Source organism: Zalophus californianus, chromosome 2 (genome assembly GCF_009762305.2).
Source record: "Zalophus californianus isolate mZalCal1 chromosome 2, mZalCal1.pri.v2, whole genome shotgun sequence".
NCBI classification, from domain to species: Eukaryota; Metazoa; Chordata; class Mammalia; order Carnivora; family Otariidae; genus Zalophus; species Zalophus californianus.
In genome coordinates, this window is record NC_045596.1 from 182,700,894 (window position 1) to 182,717,647 (window position 16,754).

Consider the following 16,754-nt stretch of genomic DNA (forward strand, 5'->3'; position numbering starts at 1 on the left):
GCTGCTGAAGGCTGGGTTGGCCGTGGAAGTTTCTTAAAATAAGATATCAATGAAGTTTGCCCACATCGGTGGACTTCCTTTCTCTCTAGAATACTCTGCTATTTGATAGCATTTTACTCACAGAACTTCTTCCAAAATTGGAGTCAATCCTCTCAAGCCCTGCTGCTGCTTTATCAACTAAGTTGATGTAATTTTCTCAATCTTTTCTTGTCATTTCGACAGTCTTCACAGCATCTACCCCGGGAGTAGATTCCATCTAAAGAAACCCACTTTCTCTGCTCATCCGTAAGAAGCAACTCCTCATCCGTTCAAGTTTGATGAGGTGGCAGCAGTTCAGTCCCATCAATCATACAGCTCCGCTTTTTTAAATTTATTTTTACGTAATCTCTACACTCAACATGAGGCTTGAACTTACAACCCCAAGATCAAGAATTGCATGCTCTACTGAGTCAGCCAGGTGCCCCTTCAGGCTCCACTTCTAGTTCTCTTATTATTCCTACCACATCCGTAGTTCGTTCTTCCACTGAAGTCTTGAACCTCTCAGAGTCATCCCTGAAAGTTGGAATCAGCGTCTTTCAAACTCGTGTTAACGCTGATATTTTGACCTCTTCCCATGAATCACGAATGTTGTTCATGGCATCTAGAATGGTGAATCCTTTCCAGAAGGTTTAATTTACATTGCCCAGATCCATCTCAGGGATCACTGTCTATGACAGCTATAGCCTTACAAATACATTTCATAAATAGTAAGACTTGAAAGTAAAAAACACTCCTTGATTCCTGTGCTGCAGAGTGGATGTATTCACAGGCATGAAAACAGCCCAAGTCACGTCCATCCCCATCAGAGCTCTTCGGAGGCCAGGTACATTCTTAATGAGCAGTCCTATTTTGAAAGAGGTGCTTTTTTTCTGAGCTGTAGGTCTCAACCATGGGCTTAAACTATTCAGTAAACCATGTTGTAAACCGATGGGCTTTGTGTACAGGATGGTCATTGAGCACTACTGGCTTCAACTTAAAGACACCAGCTGCATTAGCTCCTAACAGAGACAGCCTGACCTTTGAAGCTTTGAAGCCAGGCACTGACTTCTCTCTAGCTATGAAAGTCCTAAATGGCATCTTCCAAAAGAAAGCTGTTTCATCTGCACTGAAAACCTGTTGTTTAGTGTAGCTGTCTGCATTGATGATCAGAGCCAGATCTTCTGGGTAACTTGCTGCAGCTTCTCCATCAGCACTTGCTGCTTCACCTTGCACTTTGATGTTATGGAGACGGCTTCTCTCCTCAAACCTCTTGAGCCAACCTCTGCTAACTCCCACCTTTTCTTCAGCTTCCCCACCTCTCCCAGCTTTCACAGGATTAAAGCTCTGGATTAGGCTTTGGCTTAAGGAAATGTGGCTGGCTTGATCTATCCAGACCACCTAAATTCTCTCCATATCAGCAATAAGGCTGTTTTGCTTTCTCACCATTCGTGTGTTCACTAGGATGGCACTTTCAGTGTCCTTCAAGAACTTTTTCTTTGCATTCACAACTTGGCCTGTTTGGCACATGTGCCCTAGTTGACAGCCTTTCTTGGCTTTCTATGTGCCTTCCTCACTAAGCTTAGTCATTTTTAGCTTTTGATTTAAAATGAGACATGTCAACCTACTGAATGGGAGAAGATATCTGCCAATGACATATCCAATAAAGAGTTACTATCCAAAATACATAAAGAACTCAGTAACACAATAGGAAAAAAAATCTATTAAAAATGGGTGGATGATCCAAATAGTTTTCCAATGAAGACATACAGATGGCCACCAGACACATGAAAAGATGCTCAACATCACTCATCAGGAAAATGCAAATCAACACCACAATGAGATATTACCTCACACCTGTCAGAAGGGCTAGTATCCAAAAGATAACATGTACATGTAGGCAAGGACGTGGAGAAAAGGAGAAAAGGGAAGCCTTGTGCACTGCTGGAACGCAAACTGGTGCAGCCACTGTGGGCAACAGTGTGGAGGTTCCTTAAGAAATTAAAAACAAATCCTACACACATGATCCAATAATTCCACTACTGGCTACTTACCCAAAGAAAATGAAAACACTAATTCAAAAACAACATGCACCCCTACATTTATATCAGCGTTATTGACAATAGCCAACACATGGAAGCAACACAGTTTCCATCAATAAGATACATGGACAGTGAAACAAACCACTGTATGGTTATTAATTGGCCTGATTTTAATATTGTTGTGTCTCAGGGAATAGGCCCAAGGAGAGGGAGAGAGATGGGGAAATGGGTGGTAGGTAGATCACATTAAATACAGTAACAATGAAAAAGTATAAAATTTTGTGAGAATTACTAAAATGTGACACAGGCACAAAGTGAGCGAATGTTGTTGGAAAACGGTGCTTGATGCAATGTTGCCACAAATCTATTTGTAAAGAACACAGTATCTGTGAAGCACAATAAAGCAAAGTGCCGTAAAACTAGGTACACCTGCAATCATATAAATGTCCTCTCCAAATTAAAACAGCAATTAATACCACTCTCCAGTGGGAACCACTGTCAACATTTTGGTAAACACCCTCCCCATCATCTTTCTATATTCTAGATGTGTATCTAATTAAGCATAAGTACATCTATAAATAGGCTTATACTCTAGCCTATTTTATAACTGCTTTTTTACCGCTAAGCAGTACTACCTAAAATCTTAATGCCGGTTGTTATCTCCTCCCTATTCTCTGATGTAGTCCTGAGGAACTGGTCTAAAACAATTAACATCTCATCTATTATGAATATCAAAGACTACAACTTTATAAAAAATACGTTTACCTCACTTCATTCTTATAAGGGGAACAAAATCTGAAGTTGTAGGTTTTTTTTTAAGATTTTATTTATATTCTTAAGTAATCACACCCAACACTGGGTCTAACTCATGACTCCAAGATCAAGAGTTGCAGCTCCTCCGACTGAACTGGCCACGTGCACCCCTGAGGGTTTGTTTTTTTTTTTTTTTAAGTCAAATCCTATTTTAACACAAATCCTCTTTTAATTCATCTTGCTTCACTAAGATGGTATTAGCATCACTATAGTTTTGTGGAAGCACCACCTCCCAGGGGAAAAATAGCCTTTGGACCCCTGCACATTGCAGTGGAAGGATGAGTCATGTAAGATAGTGACCATTCAGTCCTAAGTTGAAGAGCCCACCTACATAACTCTTGGAATTTACTTCAGACGCGCCGTGTTCAGCTTCGATTTCTCCCTCATGAGCCCCGCCCTCAAACCGGCACGTGGGTGCACACCCCATCAGCATACGTGACCGCTCGCACTGCTTCCAATGTCTGTTTATTGAGCGTCATGAATACAAGTAACATTATACAAAATAAAGTGGATACAGTCTCGCCGAACTGGCATGCATTTCACAGTTAAAGTCTGAAAGGTTAAGTTCTATTAGCACTTTCCATAAATAGACTGATTTCTGAAAAACTTTTAGTAACTATGTTTTTTTAAAAATACATAGTGATCAGAAAGATAAACTAAACATTTATTAAGTGAATGATATTTATGTGAGTTTATGGGTTCACCTCTCACTTTCCACAAGGCTTTGGCCTATTTACTATTAATTCACAGAACCTGGGGCTCCATGTCTGAAGTTAACAACCGCCTGGAGTTAACCGGGAGGTAGAGTACTCATGAAAAAGCGAACATGTCAATTCTGTGTATGAAAGGCTGCCTTGCACACGGATTACTTCATGAACCCAAAAAAGGACTCCTACTCAGGGTCAAAGGCTCAAGTATTATTGCCTCTTAACTACAGAGCTGAATGTCTGTCTCATCCCCCTCCAATCAAAATTAGTGAAATTACATTGCTGTCACAGACAGCAAAGACCATGGTGTGCTAATTTTAATAGTTTGAACCAGAAGGAAAAGAAAATCATACAAATATGTGGATTAAAGTGAAAAACTGAATGATGTACAGATGTGCTGGATTCAACACCCACCAAGAATCTTGCTTTATTCTATGGAGGTGGGTCCCATAACAGATTCATTGCCCATCCCTATGCCCCAAAATCAAAGTGAAGTGAAACTGCAAATTCTAGGTGACTGATTTTTGTACATAAAGAAGTTACCTGTAAATAGAACAATCAGCTGTTATGGCAGAAACAGTTTGAACTGTAAACATAAGAAAGACAAGCTCATGCCTTAACAAGAAACTGCCCTGAGTCTTGGTCTTTGGAAGGAGATCAGATGGCTGCACTAGTTGGATGCATGTGAGTTTCCATCTTCATGCCAGGTGTGTGCTCACCAACCTATGCAAGGGTCTGGGCAATCCCGCAGGTAAGTTTCATATTGACCTTTGGTAACATCCATCAAAGTTGTGAATACAGTCAGCTGAAAGAAAAATTAATTTTATTTTAAGGATGTTTCCAATTCTAAGATGTACTGACATATTAATTTTGATACATGTCAAATTGCTTTATGAAGTTACTTAATATATAAAATAATATATAAATTATATATAAACGATGACATTAAATATACAAAGTCGCAAATAGTTACTAAGTTAATAACAATAATAATAGTTCACCATTTAGGAACAGAAGGAAAAAAATGATAATTAAAACAACTAACTTCAATAGAGCCATTATTCCAGGTCATGAATATAAACAGGCTCAGGAGAGAATCCCCTCAGCTCCTTATAATATCTTATCCCTGAGTAGTACACCGCTCCACCGCACCGCTTTAACACTCAACCCTTCTCAACAGTGTAAACAGTAGTCATGCAAAGCCTAATAGCGTAGACTGTGGACTATAACCAGCTCAGCTGTGGTGGTCCTTACCCTTCCCGCATTTCTGACACAATGGGGGAAACTATGCAGGCACAAAGCATCTATAAACAGACTTCAGACTTTTTGAGTTTTAGGTGTTAGCTGTAGTGTACAGCATGAAATTTCTGACAGGGGAGGTCAAAAGTAAAAAACTACATTTAATTCAAATGTCATAGAAATAAAACTGGAAACAGTACTTTGACCAATTTGGACATCAAACCACACTAATTGGTTTGTCATATCCCAAGAGTTACTGTTTTAGTCACATAAAAACATTTTTAAAAGTCAACCTTAAGCGGAACATGACTTGGGGTCCTAGCTCTGACTGGTCCAAGATAACAGGGAAAGATAAAAATAGGGCCAAATTACTTCCCTAAAAGTATATATATTTAAAAAAATACCTTGTTGAGGACAGGTTTTGTTGACAGGACATCATATATGGTTGCAAATGAGATATTCTAAAACAAAAATAATTTAGTTCATTAAGTTAAATGCAGATGTCAGCAGCCTTATCCATACAGATGGGTCATTAGAAACAAAGATTCTTAGTCAACCTCCCCGCAACCCCCCTAAGAGAATTTTCCTTTGGAGTCACTGTTAGAGAGTTAATGGTAATAATATATGACTTTTTCTCTCTCTTCTTGCCCTCTTAATTCTTGCCTGTTTGTCATTCAGCTTCACAGAGTGGTATCCAGCATTAAAGTCAAAAAGGCAAGTACAATACAATTTTGATCCTTCAATTCAAAACAAAACAAAATCTCAGTACAGATTGTCCAGAGATACTCACCAGGAAGTTTATAAATTCTTCAAAGGCCAAAGAAAAATGCCACAACTAAGATATGCTTTAAAGGTCACCATTTCTTTCTACATATGACATTGTGAATGTACCTCTTGGGTTGTCTGGTTTAGACACATCTTTGCAGGTGTTCTGCGATCATCAAGAAAGAAAGGGCTTTTCCAACGGTCATAATTTGTTTGTACCACATACCATCTATCCTGCTTAGGGTTGAGTCTAGATACAAAAGGAGAAATTCCGCTTAGGCTTCCTGCCTTAAACCCGTAAATATGTCAGTCTAGGCTTTAGTTTCTACTTATTTTGTGTGAACAAGTGTACTTACTCATATACATCCAAAGATTGTTTTCTATCTCGTGTGATCACACAACCCTCCCCAGTCTTGTTGCCTCCCAGGATAAAGTACGCTGGGGCCAATATCTTGGTTTTGGTCAATATATTCTTGGCTTCTTCATAACTACATAGAAACATTAAAAAAAAAGTAAACATTTTTAGGTGACTTGGAATGAAAAATTTTTAGTTGTGGAAACCAAGGGAACACAAGTATCTGAGAAACATGTTCTTTTAAAAAAGGATGGTGAGCAATGGCTTAGGGAGGAACAGTCCCCAACACCATGTGGTGAAACACTGAGATCTGAAATATTCCCTCTAATCTAAAGGACAAACCAAAGGGCCTCAAGACATTATCTTCCACCCTAGTTGTCTAAGCCTTTTACTCAACAACTGATCAAGAAGAAACAATATTAATTACTGTTTCTAGGACTTAGGGAATAGAAAGTAACCTTGAAAATTAGGGCTATTAGAAATTGAAGTGGATTTTCAGAAAGGCCACTAAATCTTACTCTCTTGAACTCATTAAAAATAGGAATGATACCTATTTATTCTAGGTCACTTGGATGTAGTACTATTACAAGATTCTGCACCAGCGAGAATATAACTTCTAGGTTAACAGGTATTAACAGTTTAAATGATTTTGTACAAATTTTCTTCTGTGTATGGGTAGGATTTTTGTACATCAAGAAAAACTAATAGGTACCCTTCATACTGGCACTATCCCTAGCACTTTTTAAATAAATCAGTGTATTTCTTCGATTTAAACAGGCACATGCACACACACAACATGAATTCCATATGAATGTCAAAGGTTAACCTAAAAAACTCTGAAATAATTCTTCAATGGAAGATTAGCTAGGAAATATTTTTCTATTTTAATATGAGTAATTTAAAATAGACCACAATACACTAAAAGGATCGTACACCATAATCAAATGGTATTTATTCCAGGGGTACAAGAATGGATCAACCGCCACAAATCAATTTAATACACCACATTAACAAAATGAAGAATAAAACGCATATGATCATCTCAATAGATTCAGAAAAAGCGTTTGACGGAATTCAACATCCTTTCATGATAAAATCTCTCAACAAAATGGGTATAGAGGGAACATGTCTTAACATAATAAAGGCCACATCTGAGAAGCGCACAACTAATATCATAGTCAATGGTAAAAAGCTGAAAGCTTTTCCTCTAGTATTAGGAACAAAGCAAAGACGTCTACTCTCACCATTTTTATTTAATAGAAGTACTGGCAGCCCTAGCCAGAGCAATTAGGCAAGAAAAAGAAAGAGAAGGCATCAAAATCAGAAAGGAAGAAGTAAAACTGTCACTTTTAGCACATGATATGATACTCTATATAGAAAACCCTAAAGACTCTACTAAAAAACAGAATAAACGAATGCAGTCAAGTTTCAGGATACAAAATCAATATACAAAATTCAGTTGCATTTCTACACACTAATAATGAAATACCAGAAAGAGAAATGAAGGACACAATCCCATTTACAACTGCCTCAGAAAGAATAAAATACCTAGGAATAAATTTAACCAAGGAGGTGAAGGACCTATACACTGAAAACTATCAGACATTGATAAGAGAAATGGAAGAAGACACAAATAAATGTGTTCATGGATTGGAAGAATTAATATTGTTAAAAGGCCCATATGACCCAAAGCAATCTACAGACTCAATGCAAATTCCAACAGCATTTTTCACAGAAATAGAACAAACAATCCTAAAATTTAAATGGAACCACAAAAGATCCCAAATAGCCGAAGCAATGTTGAGAAAGAAGAACAAAGCTGGAGGCACTACACTTCCTAAGTTCCTAACTTCAAAATGATAGTAATCAAGACAGTATGATATTGGCATAAAAACAGACACACAGATCAGACAGCCCAGAAACAAACCCATTTATATATGGTTAACCAATTTACAACAACAGAGCCAAGAAGATACAATTGGGAAAGGGCAGTAACATGCAAAAGAATGAAACTAACCCACTATCTTACACCATACACAAAACTCAACTCAAAATGAATTAAAGATTTGAGCATAAGACATGAAGCCATTAAAACTTCTACAAGAAAATATAAGGTATAAAGTCCTTGACATTAGTCTTGGTGATGAGTTTTTGGATTTGACACCAAAAGCATAGGCAACAACAACAAAAAAACTAAAAAGCTTCTGCACAGCAAGAAAACCATCAACAAAATGAAAAGACAACCCAGTGAAAGGAAGAAAGCATATGTAAATCACATATCTGATAAAAGAGTTAATATACAAAATACATAAAGAACTAGTTCTTTTATGATTCCTGGACCCAACTCTAACATAGGGGTGGGGTGGGAGGGGGCTTCAGGTGTCCAAGAACTGAACTCAATTCTGACATTATCTACCCTGCGATAGCATCGGAGTCCATGGGTTAAGGATTCAGACTGACAAGACTGCATTCCATCCCCCACTTCAGAGGCCACTCCTAAGCCCCATTAAGCCAGTTGTAAGCATTAACCTGTGCTTCTAGCTGACTGGTTGAGGCTGTGGGCTCCAACAAGCTCCTCTTTAGCTTCAGTGAATTTCCCAAAGTGGCTCATAGTACTCAAGGAAACATGATGACCAGCTTATTAAAGAATATGATAAAGGATACGAAGCAACGGCCATATAAAGAGATGCATAGGGCAAGGTATGTGAGAAGGACATGGAGCTTCCATGTGCTCAGAGCATGCCACTCTCCCCAGATTTCTGTGTGTTCAGCTACCCAGCTCTTCAAACTCTTTCCTTTTTGGGTTTTATGGAAGCTTCATTACATCAGCATGACTGATTAAATAATTGGCCTCATTACTATAACAAAAGACACCTTTATCATTCTCAACACTTAGAAAATTATAAGGCTTTTGGGAGCTCTGAACCAGAAATGGAAACAAAGACCAAATATATATTTCTTGTAAAAAAAAAAAAATCATAGTCTCACACTCAGAAAATTCAGTAGCAAAAAAAAAAAAAAATCTGATTTAAAAACGGGTAGAGGATCTGACTAGGCATTTTTCCCAAGATGATACACAGATGGCCAACAAGTACATGAAAATGCTCAGCATCACTAATCACCAGGGGAGCGCAAATCAAAACCACAACGAGTTATCACCTCATACCTGTTGAAATAGCTATTACCAAAAAGATAAGAAATAACAAGTGTTGGTGAGGATGTGGAGAAATGGATCCACTTGTACACTGTTGGTGGGAATGCAAACTGGTGCAGCCTCTGTGGAAAACAGTGTGGAGGTTCCTCAAGAAATAAAAAAAGTACCATATGATCCAGCAGCAATTCTACTTCTGGTAATATACCCAAAGGAAACAAAAACACATTTTAAAAGATACCTGCAGCCCCATGTTGACTGCAGCCTTAGTAACAACAGCCAAGATATGGAAATAACCCAAGTGACCACTGATAGATGAATGGATAAAGAAGATGTGGTATATGATAAAGGAATATTACTGGAATATTACTCAGCTGTAAAAAAAAGGAAATTCTTGCCATTTGTGACCACATCGATGGACCGACCATAAGGGCATTACACTCAGTGAGTTAAGTCAGACAGAGAAAGACAAATACCTTATGACATCACTTACATGCAGAATCTAAACTTATAAATACAGAGAACAGACTGGTGGTTGCTAGAGGTGGGGAATGGGGAGTGGGAGAAATGGGTGAAGGGGATCAATCGGTACAGACTTCCAGTTCTAAAATAAGTAATTCCTGGAAATACGTATGGCGTGGTGACAACAGTTAACAATACTATATTGTATATTTGACAGTGTTAAGAGAGTAAATCTTAAAAGTTCTCAACACAAAGTAAACAGTTTCTGTAACTATATGTTGATGGATGTTAGCTAGACTTACTGTGGTGATCATTTCATAATATATACAATCCCAGAACATTTTGTTGTACACCTGAAACTAAGATAATGTTTTAAATCACTTGTATCTCCAACAAAAAATAAAGTAATTTAAAAATGAATATTAAATTTGATAATAAAGCAATCAGATTACCTTGTGCTATTTTCCAAAACTGATCTAGTGATAAACCCTATCCACATAGCATCTTTCTTTCCCCAAATCCATTCTATGACACCTGGAAGAAATCAAACACAGTGTCACAGGCCTGCAATTAGGTTAGACTATGAACCAGAAGACACAGTCCGGCCTTCCTCTTAAAACATCTATGAAATACCCATTTAAGAACTCTACTCACCCATATAACCGCCATTTATACTGAAACGTTCATTTAACGTAAGACTAAGCAGTCCCTGAAAACAAGACAAAGCAATGAGGTCAGAAACTTGAACCATCCTGTTAAGCCCTCTCGTATTTATGCCGGGTTGCCGAATCCTGGGATGGGTGCGGGGGATGCAAAGCTGAGTCAAAACTATACTATCACGTTCTATTAACAGCTTTTAGAAGTTGAAATATCTTCATGTGTATGTACTGTGTGAAATGAGCAGGTGGAATGTTATTGGCCACACTTTTCTGAGAAGGAAAATGAAATGCAGAGAACAAATGCCTAACTTGTCTGAGTGGCAGATTAAAGAACAGATGCCAGATTTATCTCCACATCCAGCCCCATGCTTTTTCCTCAGAAGAGGTTCAGAAACAAACCTTCGTCTACCATGTGAGCTCACACCTATGATGGTAACAAGAAGTGTAAAGGGGTGAACTGGGGCTTCATATTCTTTTTTAGGTCCTTAGACCCCACCTTTCACAGGCAGTAAAATCAGGACACAGAGCTTCCTGTAAAATTCTCTAAGAGTAGATTCCTTACTGGTTTGAATCCTGTTAACATGCCCACATAGCCAGCAAAGCTTGAAGCCCTGAAGACAGTTTCATTGTTTCTTTGGAAGTCCAAATTCACTGTCAAAGGCTTGAGTTGCTCAGTTATGACCCAGGTATTATTGTTTATATTCCACCTACAAAAGACAGATTTCAGTGACATTTAAAAACGATGATAATAATGATGAATATATAATGATTGTGGCCAGGCATTATATCGGGTACTTTATCTCCCTAATCCATTAATGATCAAGCCTCACAAGAACTTTGCGACATGAATGGTTTTACCCTCCATTTTCCATATGATAAAACTAGAGGCTCAGAGAAGCTAAATAACCCGATACAACACAGCCTACTAAATAACAAACCCCAGATTCAAAAGTAGGTCCCTAATTACAAAGCCCTGTTATATTTTTTCAGGAATGTTAAGAAGATGTAAAATAGAATTCTGTTCTTCCTTTCTAAGAAATAAGCCTGACATGTATCTGGGGCCTTCAATCATGCTCCAGATTTCTGTTTACAACCTACGTTCACCTCAGTTACAGACTCCCAAATAGTGTGCCCATCTTGTCTCAAAACTAAGGAATCCAGTATCTTCACTTCTGATCATATATTGGGCATGATTTGGGATTTACTTTTCATCAATGTAATACAACATACTCTTCCTAAGGATTGATACTCACCGTGTTCTTTACTTACCCAAGAAACACGCCAAAATCCATGTTTCGCCCATGTAGTAGATGACCTAATTTAAAGTAAGGAGACACATGAGGCAGCAGTTATGACAGCATAATGGATTCTCACTCAAAGCTGGACACTTAATTCTGGTTTATTGATATCCACAACTGTTCAATTCAACGGTAAGAATTAAGCAGCATCCTAATATAAACCTTAATAAGATCAAACTGTTGTGCCTGTTACATTGGCCAGATCCCCTCCCAATTATCTGAGAGCACAGGGTTCCAGGTAAAATTACAAGAAGGACCACTGATCCTTCTTTGGTCCTTCTTTGGTCCACTGACAGTTACCTGGACATAGGACATAGCCATCTTAGGCTCACCTAATGTGACTTGCCAACACACTTCCCTCCAGGAATTGTTACCTACAGCGGAACACTTCAAGGGTCAGGTACAGGCAGACTTTCTACTGAGAGGAGAGGTCTAAATTAACAGTAAATCAGGGCACATCATCCTGTGCCTTTAATTCTGGGGACCTGCCAGAAAAAAACATGGGAAAGTGAGGCTGGTCTACACAGGGTCCCTTGGCTGGGAAATGACGGGACAAGATTTGTTCTGGGCTTCAAGGAAAGGCTAGGATCACTATGCCTATACAGATAATCAGGTACCCCACCCCTGTGAGTACTTACACTAAATCATGAAGAACAGTATAAGGGAGACTAGCTGAAAGGGTAAGAATGTTTATAGTCCTGAAGCACTTCTTCCAAGTTTTTTTGCATCCCTGAATTAAACTTGAATAGCCATTACGGTGGTCTCAAAACAAGGATAGTTTTAAAAAATTTGCTAAGATCTTTAAACTATATGCTACGTATATAGAATTTGAAGAGCAAGCCTGGATTAAACTTTAACAGCCATTACGGTGGTCTCAAAATAAGGACAGTTTTAAATTCACTTTTCAAAAATTTGCTAAGATCTTTAAACTATATGCTACGTATATAGAATTTGAAGAGTAAGCCTGGATATTACAAGTTCTAATTCTATTTATTTAGATTTTTCTTTTACTTTGTACTTTACACTGCCCACCCTCCCTCAGCACACATTTACCTTCTTTGTCTTCTGTTATTATTGAAGTACAAATGGTAAAAAATTCATAGAACACATTGAATGAAATAATCTCTCCTAAGAGAAAAGACAGGACATTTCTTGGTCAATATACAGAACTATGACATTGTTAGAAAATTCTTTTTTAAGAAAAGGTTTAACAATCATCATGTGTGACTTTTTGCTATGGTGTATGTGTCTGCAGACCCGTGAGCACACCTGCATACCTGGTCAGGTAGAAGTATCTCACCGACCTGTACTCTACAGACACAAAACAAGCCCCCAAAGGGTCAGCTATTTGGGCAAGTTGAACACCCAGGCACACTGGAATTGTACTGTAAAGTGATATCCAAATTTTTCATCAATATGCTTCGTTTTAATTTGGCTTGGGGGTGCTAACATATGACAACTTTTTTTTTTAAAGATTTATTTGAGAGAGGGGGAAGAGTGCATGTGTGCACATGTGAGTGGGGGGAGAGGTATAGGGAGAGAATTTCAAGCAGACACCCAGATGAGCACGGAGCCTCTGGCAGGGCTCGATCCCACAACTCATGAGACCACCACCTGAGCTGATCCATGAGATCATGACCTGAACCGAAATCACTGAGTGACCCTTAAATGACTGAGTCACCCAGGTGCCCCTTAAATATAACAATACATCTGGCTCTTTGTTATATACTGAACATGTATTTTGCTCACATTTTTAGAGGTGACAATATTTCTAAGGTGAGAAAGGATATCCAGGAACTATTAATAAAATTAGTGGAGGGCGCCTGGGTGGCTCAGTCGGTTAAGCATCTGCCTTCGGCTCAGGTCATGGTCCCAGGGTCCTGGGATCGAGCCCCGCATTGGGCTCCCTGCTCCGCGGGGGAGTCTGCATCTCCCTCTCCCACTCCCCCTACATGTGTTCCTGCTCTCGCTATCACTCGCTCTGTCAAATAAATAAAATCTTAAAAAAAAAAAATTAGTGCAGAGCTACCAAGAAAATCCATTTTAAAACATTTTAATTTTTGAATATTTTTCTAAAACTGTATAATAATACCACTAAGGATTTAATTAACAGGCATACATCATGGGAATAAAAGGCAGAGCATATAGGGAATCCAGCCAGTGGTACTGTAATGGTCTTCTACCCCTGTGGTGAGCACAGTACAATGTACAGTGATGTGCTGAAACACCATGGTGTATACCCGAAACTAATGTAACTCTGTGTATCAACTCTATGCAACCACAGTAATTTATTCTAATTAATTAAAGATATACAGCACACTTTATCACATGTTAACATGTTAAGCTTAACATTTTTTTCCCCATCCTAATCTAATATTTATTTTACTTCCATTTTGCTAAGATTCTGCTCTTTATTACAAATCATGTGTTAATCTTTTTAATCCATTTTTCTCTCGAGATATTTATATGTGGTTTTTATTTGCTAGGGTTCTTTACATAATAAAGGAATTAAAGACTTGTTTTTCATATAGGCTGCAAGAATATACTTCCAGTACATTGACCATCTTTTTACACATCATTTTTTTAAGATGTTATTTATTTGAGAAAGAGAGAGAGAGAGCATGAGTGGGACAGGGGGCAGAGAGAGAGGGACAAGCAGACTCTCCGCTGAGTGGGGAGCCCAACACGGAGCTTGATCCTAGGACCCTGAGATCATGACCCCAGCCAAAGTCAGATGCTTAACTGACTGAGTCACCCAGGTGCCCCTACATCACTTTTTTAAAGAAGTAAAAAACAATAAAAAAACCTAGCCACCTCTGTTTGACAAATACTATTGATTTTCAGAAATTCTGAATTATCTCTCTTGTTAAAAAAAACAAGGTACTACTGCCTACTTAAAATAACAACTCTATCACTTTGGTAGCTCAAAAATAAAATAGGGGTGGCAGGAAAAGTCTTTTTCATTAAATTAAATTGGAATTCATTAAAATTAAGAATTTCTGCTCACCAGAAGACACCAGTAAGGGAGTAAAAATGCAAGCCACAGACTTGAAGCCACAGAGAAGATAATCTGACAAAAGACTTGTAGCCAGAATATATAAAGAATTCCTTAAAACCATCTACACCACCCAAAGCAATCTACACATTCAATGCAATCTCCATCAAAATACCAACAGTATTTTTAACAGAACTAGAAAAATCTCAAAATTTGTATAGAACCATAAAAACCCCCGAATAGCCAAAGCAATCTTGCAAAAGAAAAGCAAAGCTGGAGGCATCACAATTCCAGACTTCAAGTTATATTACAAAGCTGTAGTGATCAAGACAGAAAGAGAGTAAAAAAGGAAACAAGACAAAACCAGAGAGGGAGACAAACCACAAGAGACTCTTAATCATAGGAAACAAATGGAGGGCTGCTGGAGGGGAGGGGGGATGGGGTCCCTGGGTGATGGACACTGGGGAGGGCACGTGATGTAATGAGCACTGGGTATTATATAAGACTGATGAATCACTGACCTGTACCCATGAAACAAATAATACATTATATGTTAATTATCGAATTTAAATAAAAAAAACAGTGTAGTACTGGAACAAAAAGAGACACATAGATCAATGGAACAGAATAGAGAGCCCACAATTAGATGGTCGATTAATCTTCGACAAAGCAGAAAAGAGTATCCAGTGGGAACAAGACAGTCTCTTCAACAAATGGTGTTGGGAAAACTGGACAGCAACATACAAAAGAATAAAACTGGACCACTTCCTTACATCATACACAAAAATAAATTCAAAATGGATTAAAGATCTAAACGTGAGACATGAAACCATAAGAACTCTAGAAGAGAGCACAGGCAGTAATTTCTGACATTGGCCATAGCAACATTTTTCTACATATGTCTCCTGAGACAAGGGAAACAAAAGCAAAAATAAACTACTGGGACTTCATCAAGATAAGAAGCTCCTGCACAGCAAAGGAAACAATCAACAAAACTAAAAGGCAACCTACGGAATGGGAGAAGATATCTGCAAATGACATATCTGATAAAGGGTTAGTATCTAGAATATATAAGGAACTTATATAACTCAACACCCAAAAAACAAACAATCCAATTACAAAATGGGCAGAAGACATAAACAGACATTTCTCCAAAGAAGATACACAGATGGCCAGCAGACACATGAAAAGAGGTTATCATCACTTATCATCAGGGAAATGCAAATCAAAACTACAATGAGATATCACCTCACACCTGTCAGAATGGCTAAAATCAACAACACAAGAAACAGCAGGTGTTAGTGAGGATGTAGAGAAAAAGTGCACATTGATGGGAATGCAAACTAGTCCAGCCACTGTGGAAAACTGTATGGAGGTTCCTCAAAAAATTAAAGAGAACTACCCTACAATCTAGCAATCACACTACTGGGCATTTAGCCAAAGAATACAAAAACACTGAATCAAAGGGATACATGCACCTCTATGTTTATAGCAACGTTATTTACAATAACCAAATTATGGAAGAAGCTCAAGTGTCCACTGAATGATGAATGGGTAAAGAAGATATGTGGTGTGTGTGTGTGTGTGTGTGTGTGTGTGTGTGTACATACACAATGGAACATTACTCAGCCCTAAAAAGAATGAAATCTTGCCATTTGCAACAACATGGATGGAGCTAGAGAGTATAATGCCAAGTGAAATAAGTCAATCAGAGAAAGACAAATACCATATGATTTCACTCATATGTGGAACTTAAGAAACAAAACAAATGAGCAAAGGGGAAAGAGAGAGAGGGACCTATCCAAAAACAGTCTCTTAAACTAGAGAACAAACTGGTGGTTACCAGAGGGGAGACAGGTGGATTAAGGAGGGACTTGTTGGGATGAACAACAGGTGATGTATGGAATTGCTGAATCACTATATCATATACCTGAAACTAACACTATGTTAACTAACCGGAATTAAAATAAAAACTTGAAAAAAAAAGAATGTTTTAAAATCAATAAAAAATGGGCAAAAAAACTGTAACAAACATTTCACCTTTAGAAGGAAGGAAGGAAGGAAAGAGAGAGACTATCTTTTTTAACCATTTTTTTTTTAAAGAAGTAAAAACAACTGAAACACTAACCATTGAAAGGAAAGGTCAATAGTTGTACAATCTTATAGTCATCAAGAAAAAGCAAATGACACGATAATGGGAGTCTACACACTCAACCAAATGGCTCAAATGAAAAACACTGATGCTACCAGGTG

At 38.1% G+C, this 16,754-nt stretch overlaps 1 protein-coding gene across 1 annotated transcript in view; it reads right to left on the reverse strand.

Moving 5' to 3' along the window:
• Positions 1-3,316: 3,316 nt before the first annotated feature.
• ASAH1 (N-acylsphingosine amidohydrolase 1) overlaps positions 3,317-16,754 on the reverse strand; it is a 48,162-nt gene continuing 34,724 nt past the window's right edge. Inside the window, exons 6-14 of the mRNA XM_027599518.2 lie at positions 12,560-12,634; positions 11,478-11,523; positions 10,771-10,915; positions 10,204-10,258; positions 10,002-10,083; positions 5,938-6,069; positions 5,708-5,831; positions 5,221-5,277; positions 3,317-4,382 (exon numbers count right to left, since the gene is read on the reverse strand). Of these exons, the coding sequence (XP_027455319.1) occupies positions 4,293-4,382; positions 5,221-5,277; positions 5,708-5,831; positions 5,938-6,069; positions 10,002-10,083; positions 10,204-10,258; positions 10,771-10,915; positions 11,478-11,523; positions 12,560-12,634 (806 nt within the window). The 3' untranslated portion in view covers positions 3,317-4,292. The remainder of the gene's footprint in view (positions 4,383-5,220; positions 5,278-5,707; positions 5,832-5,937; positions 6,070-10,001; positions 10,084-10,203; positions 10,259-10,770; positions 10,916-11,477; positions 11,524-12,559; positions 12,635-16,754) is intronic.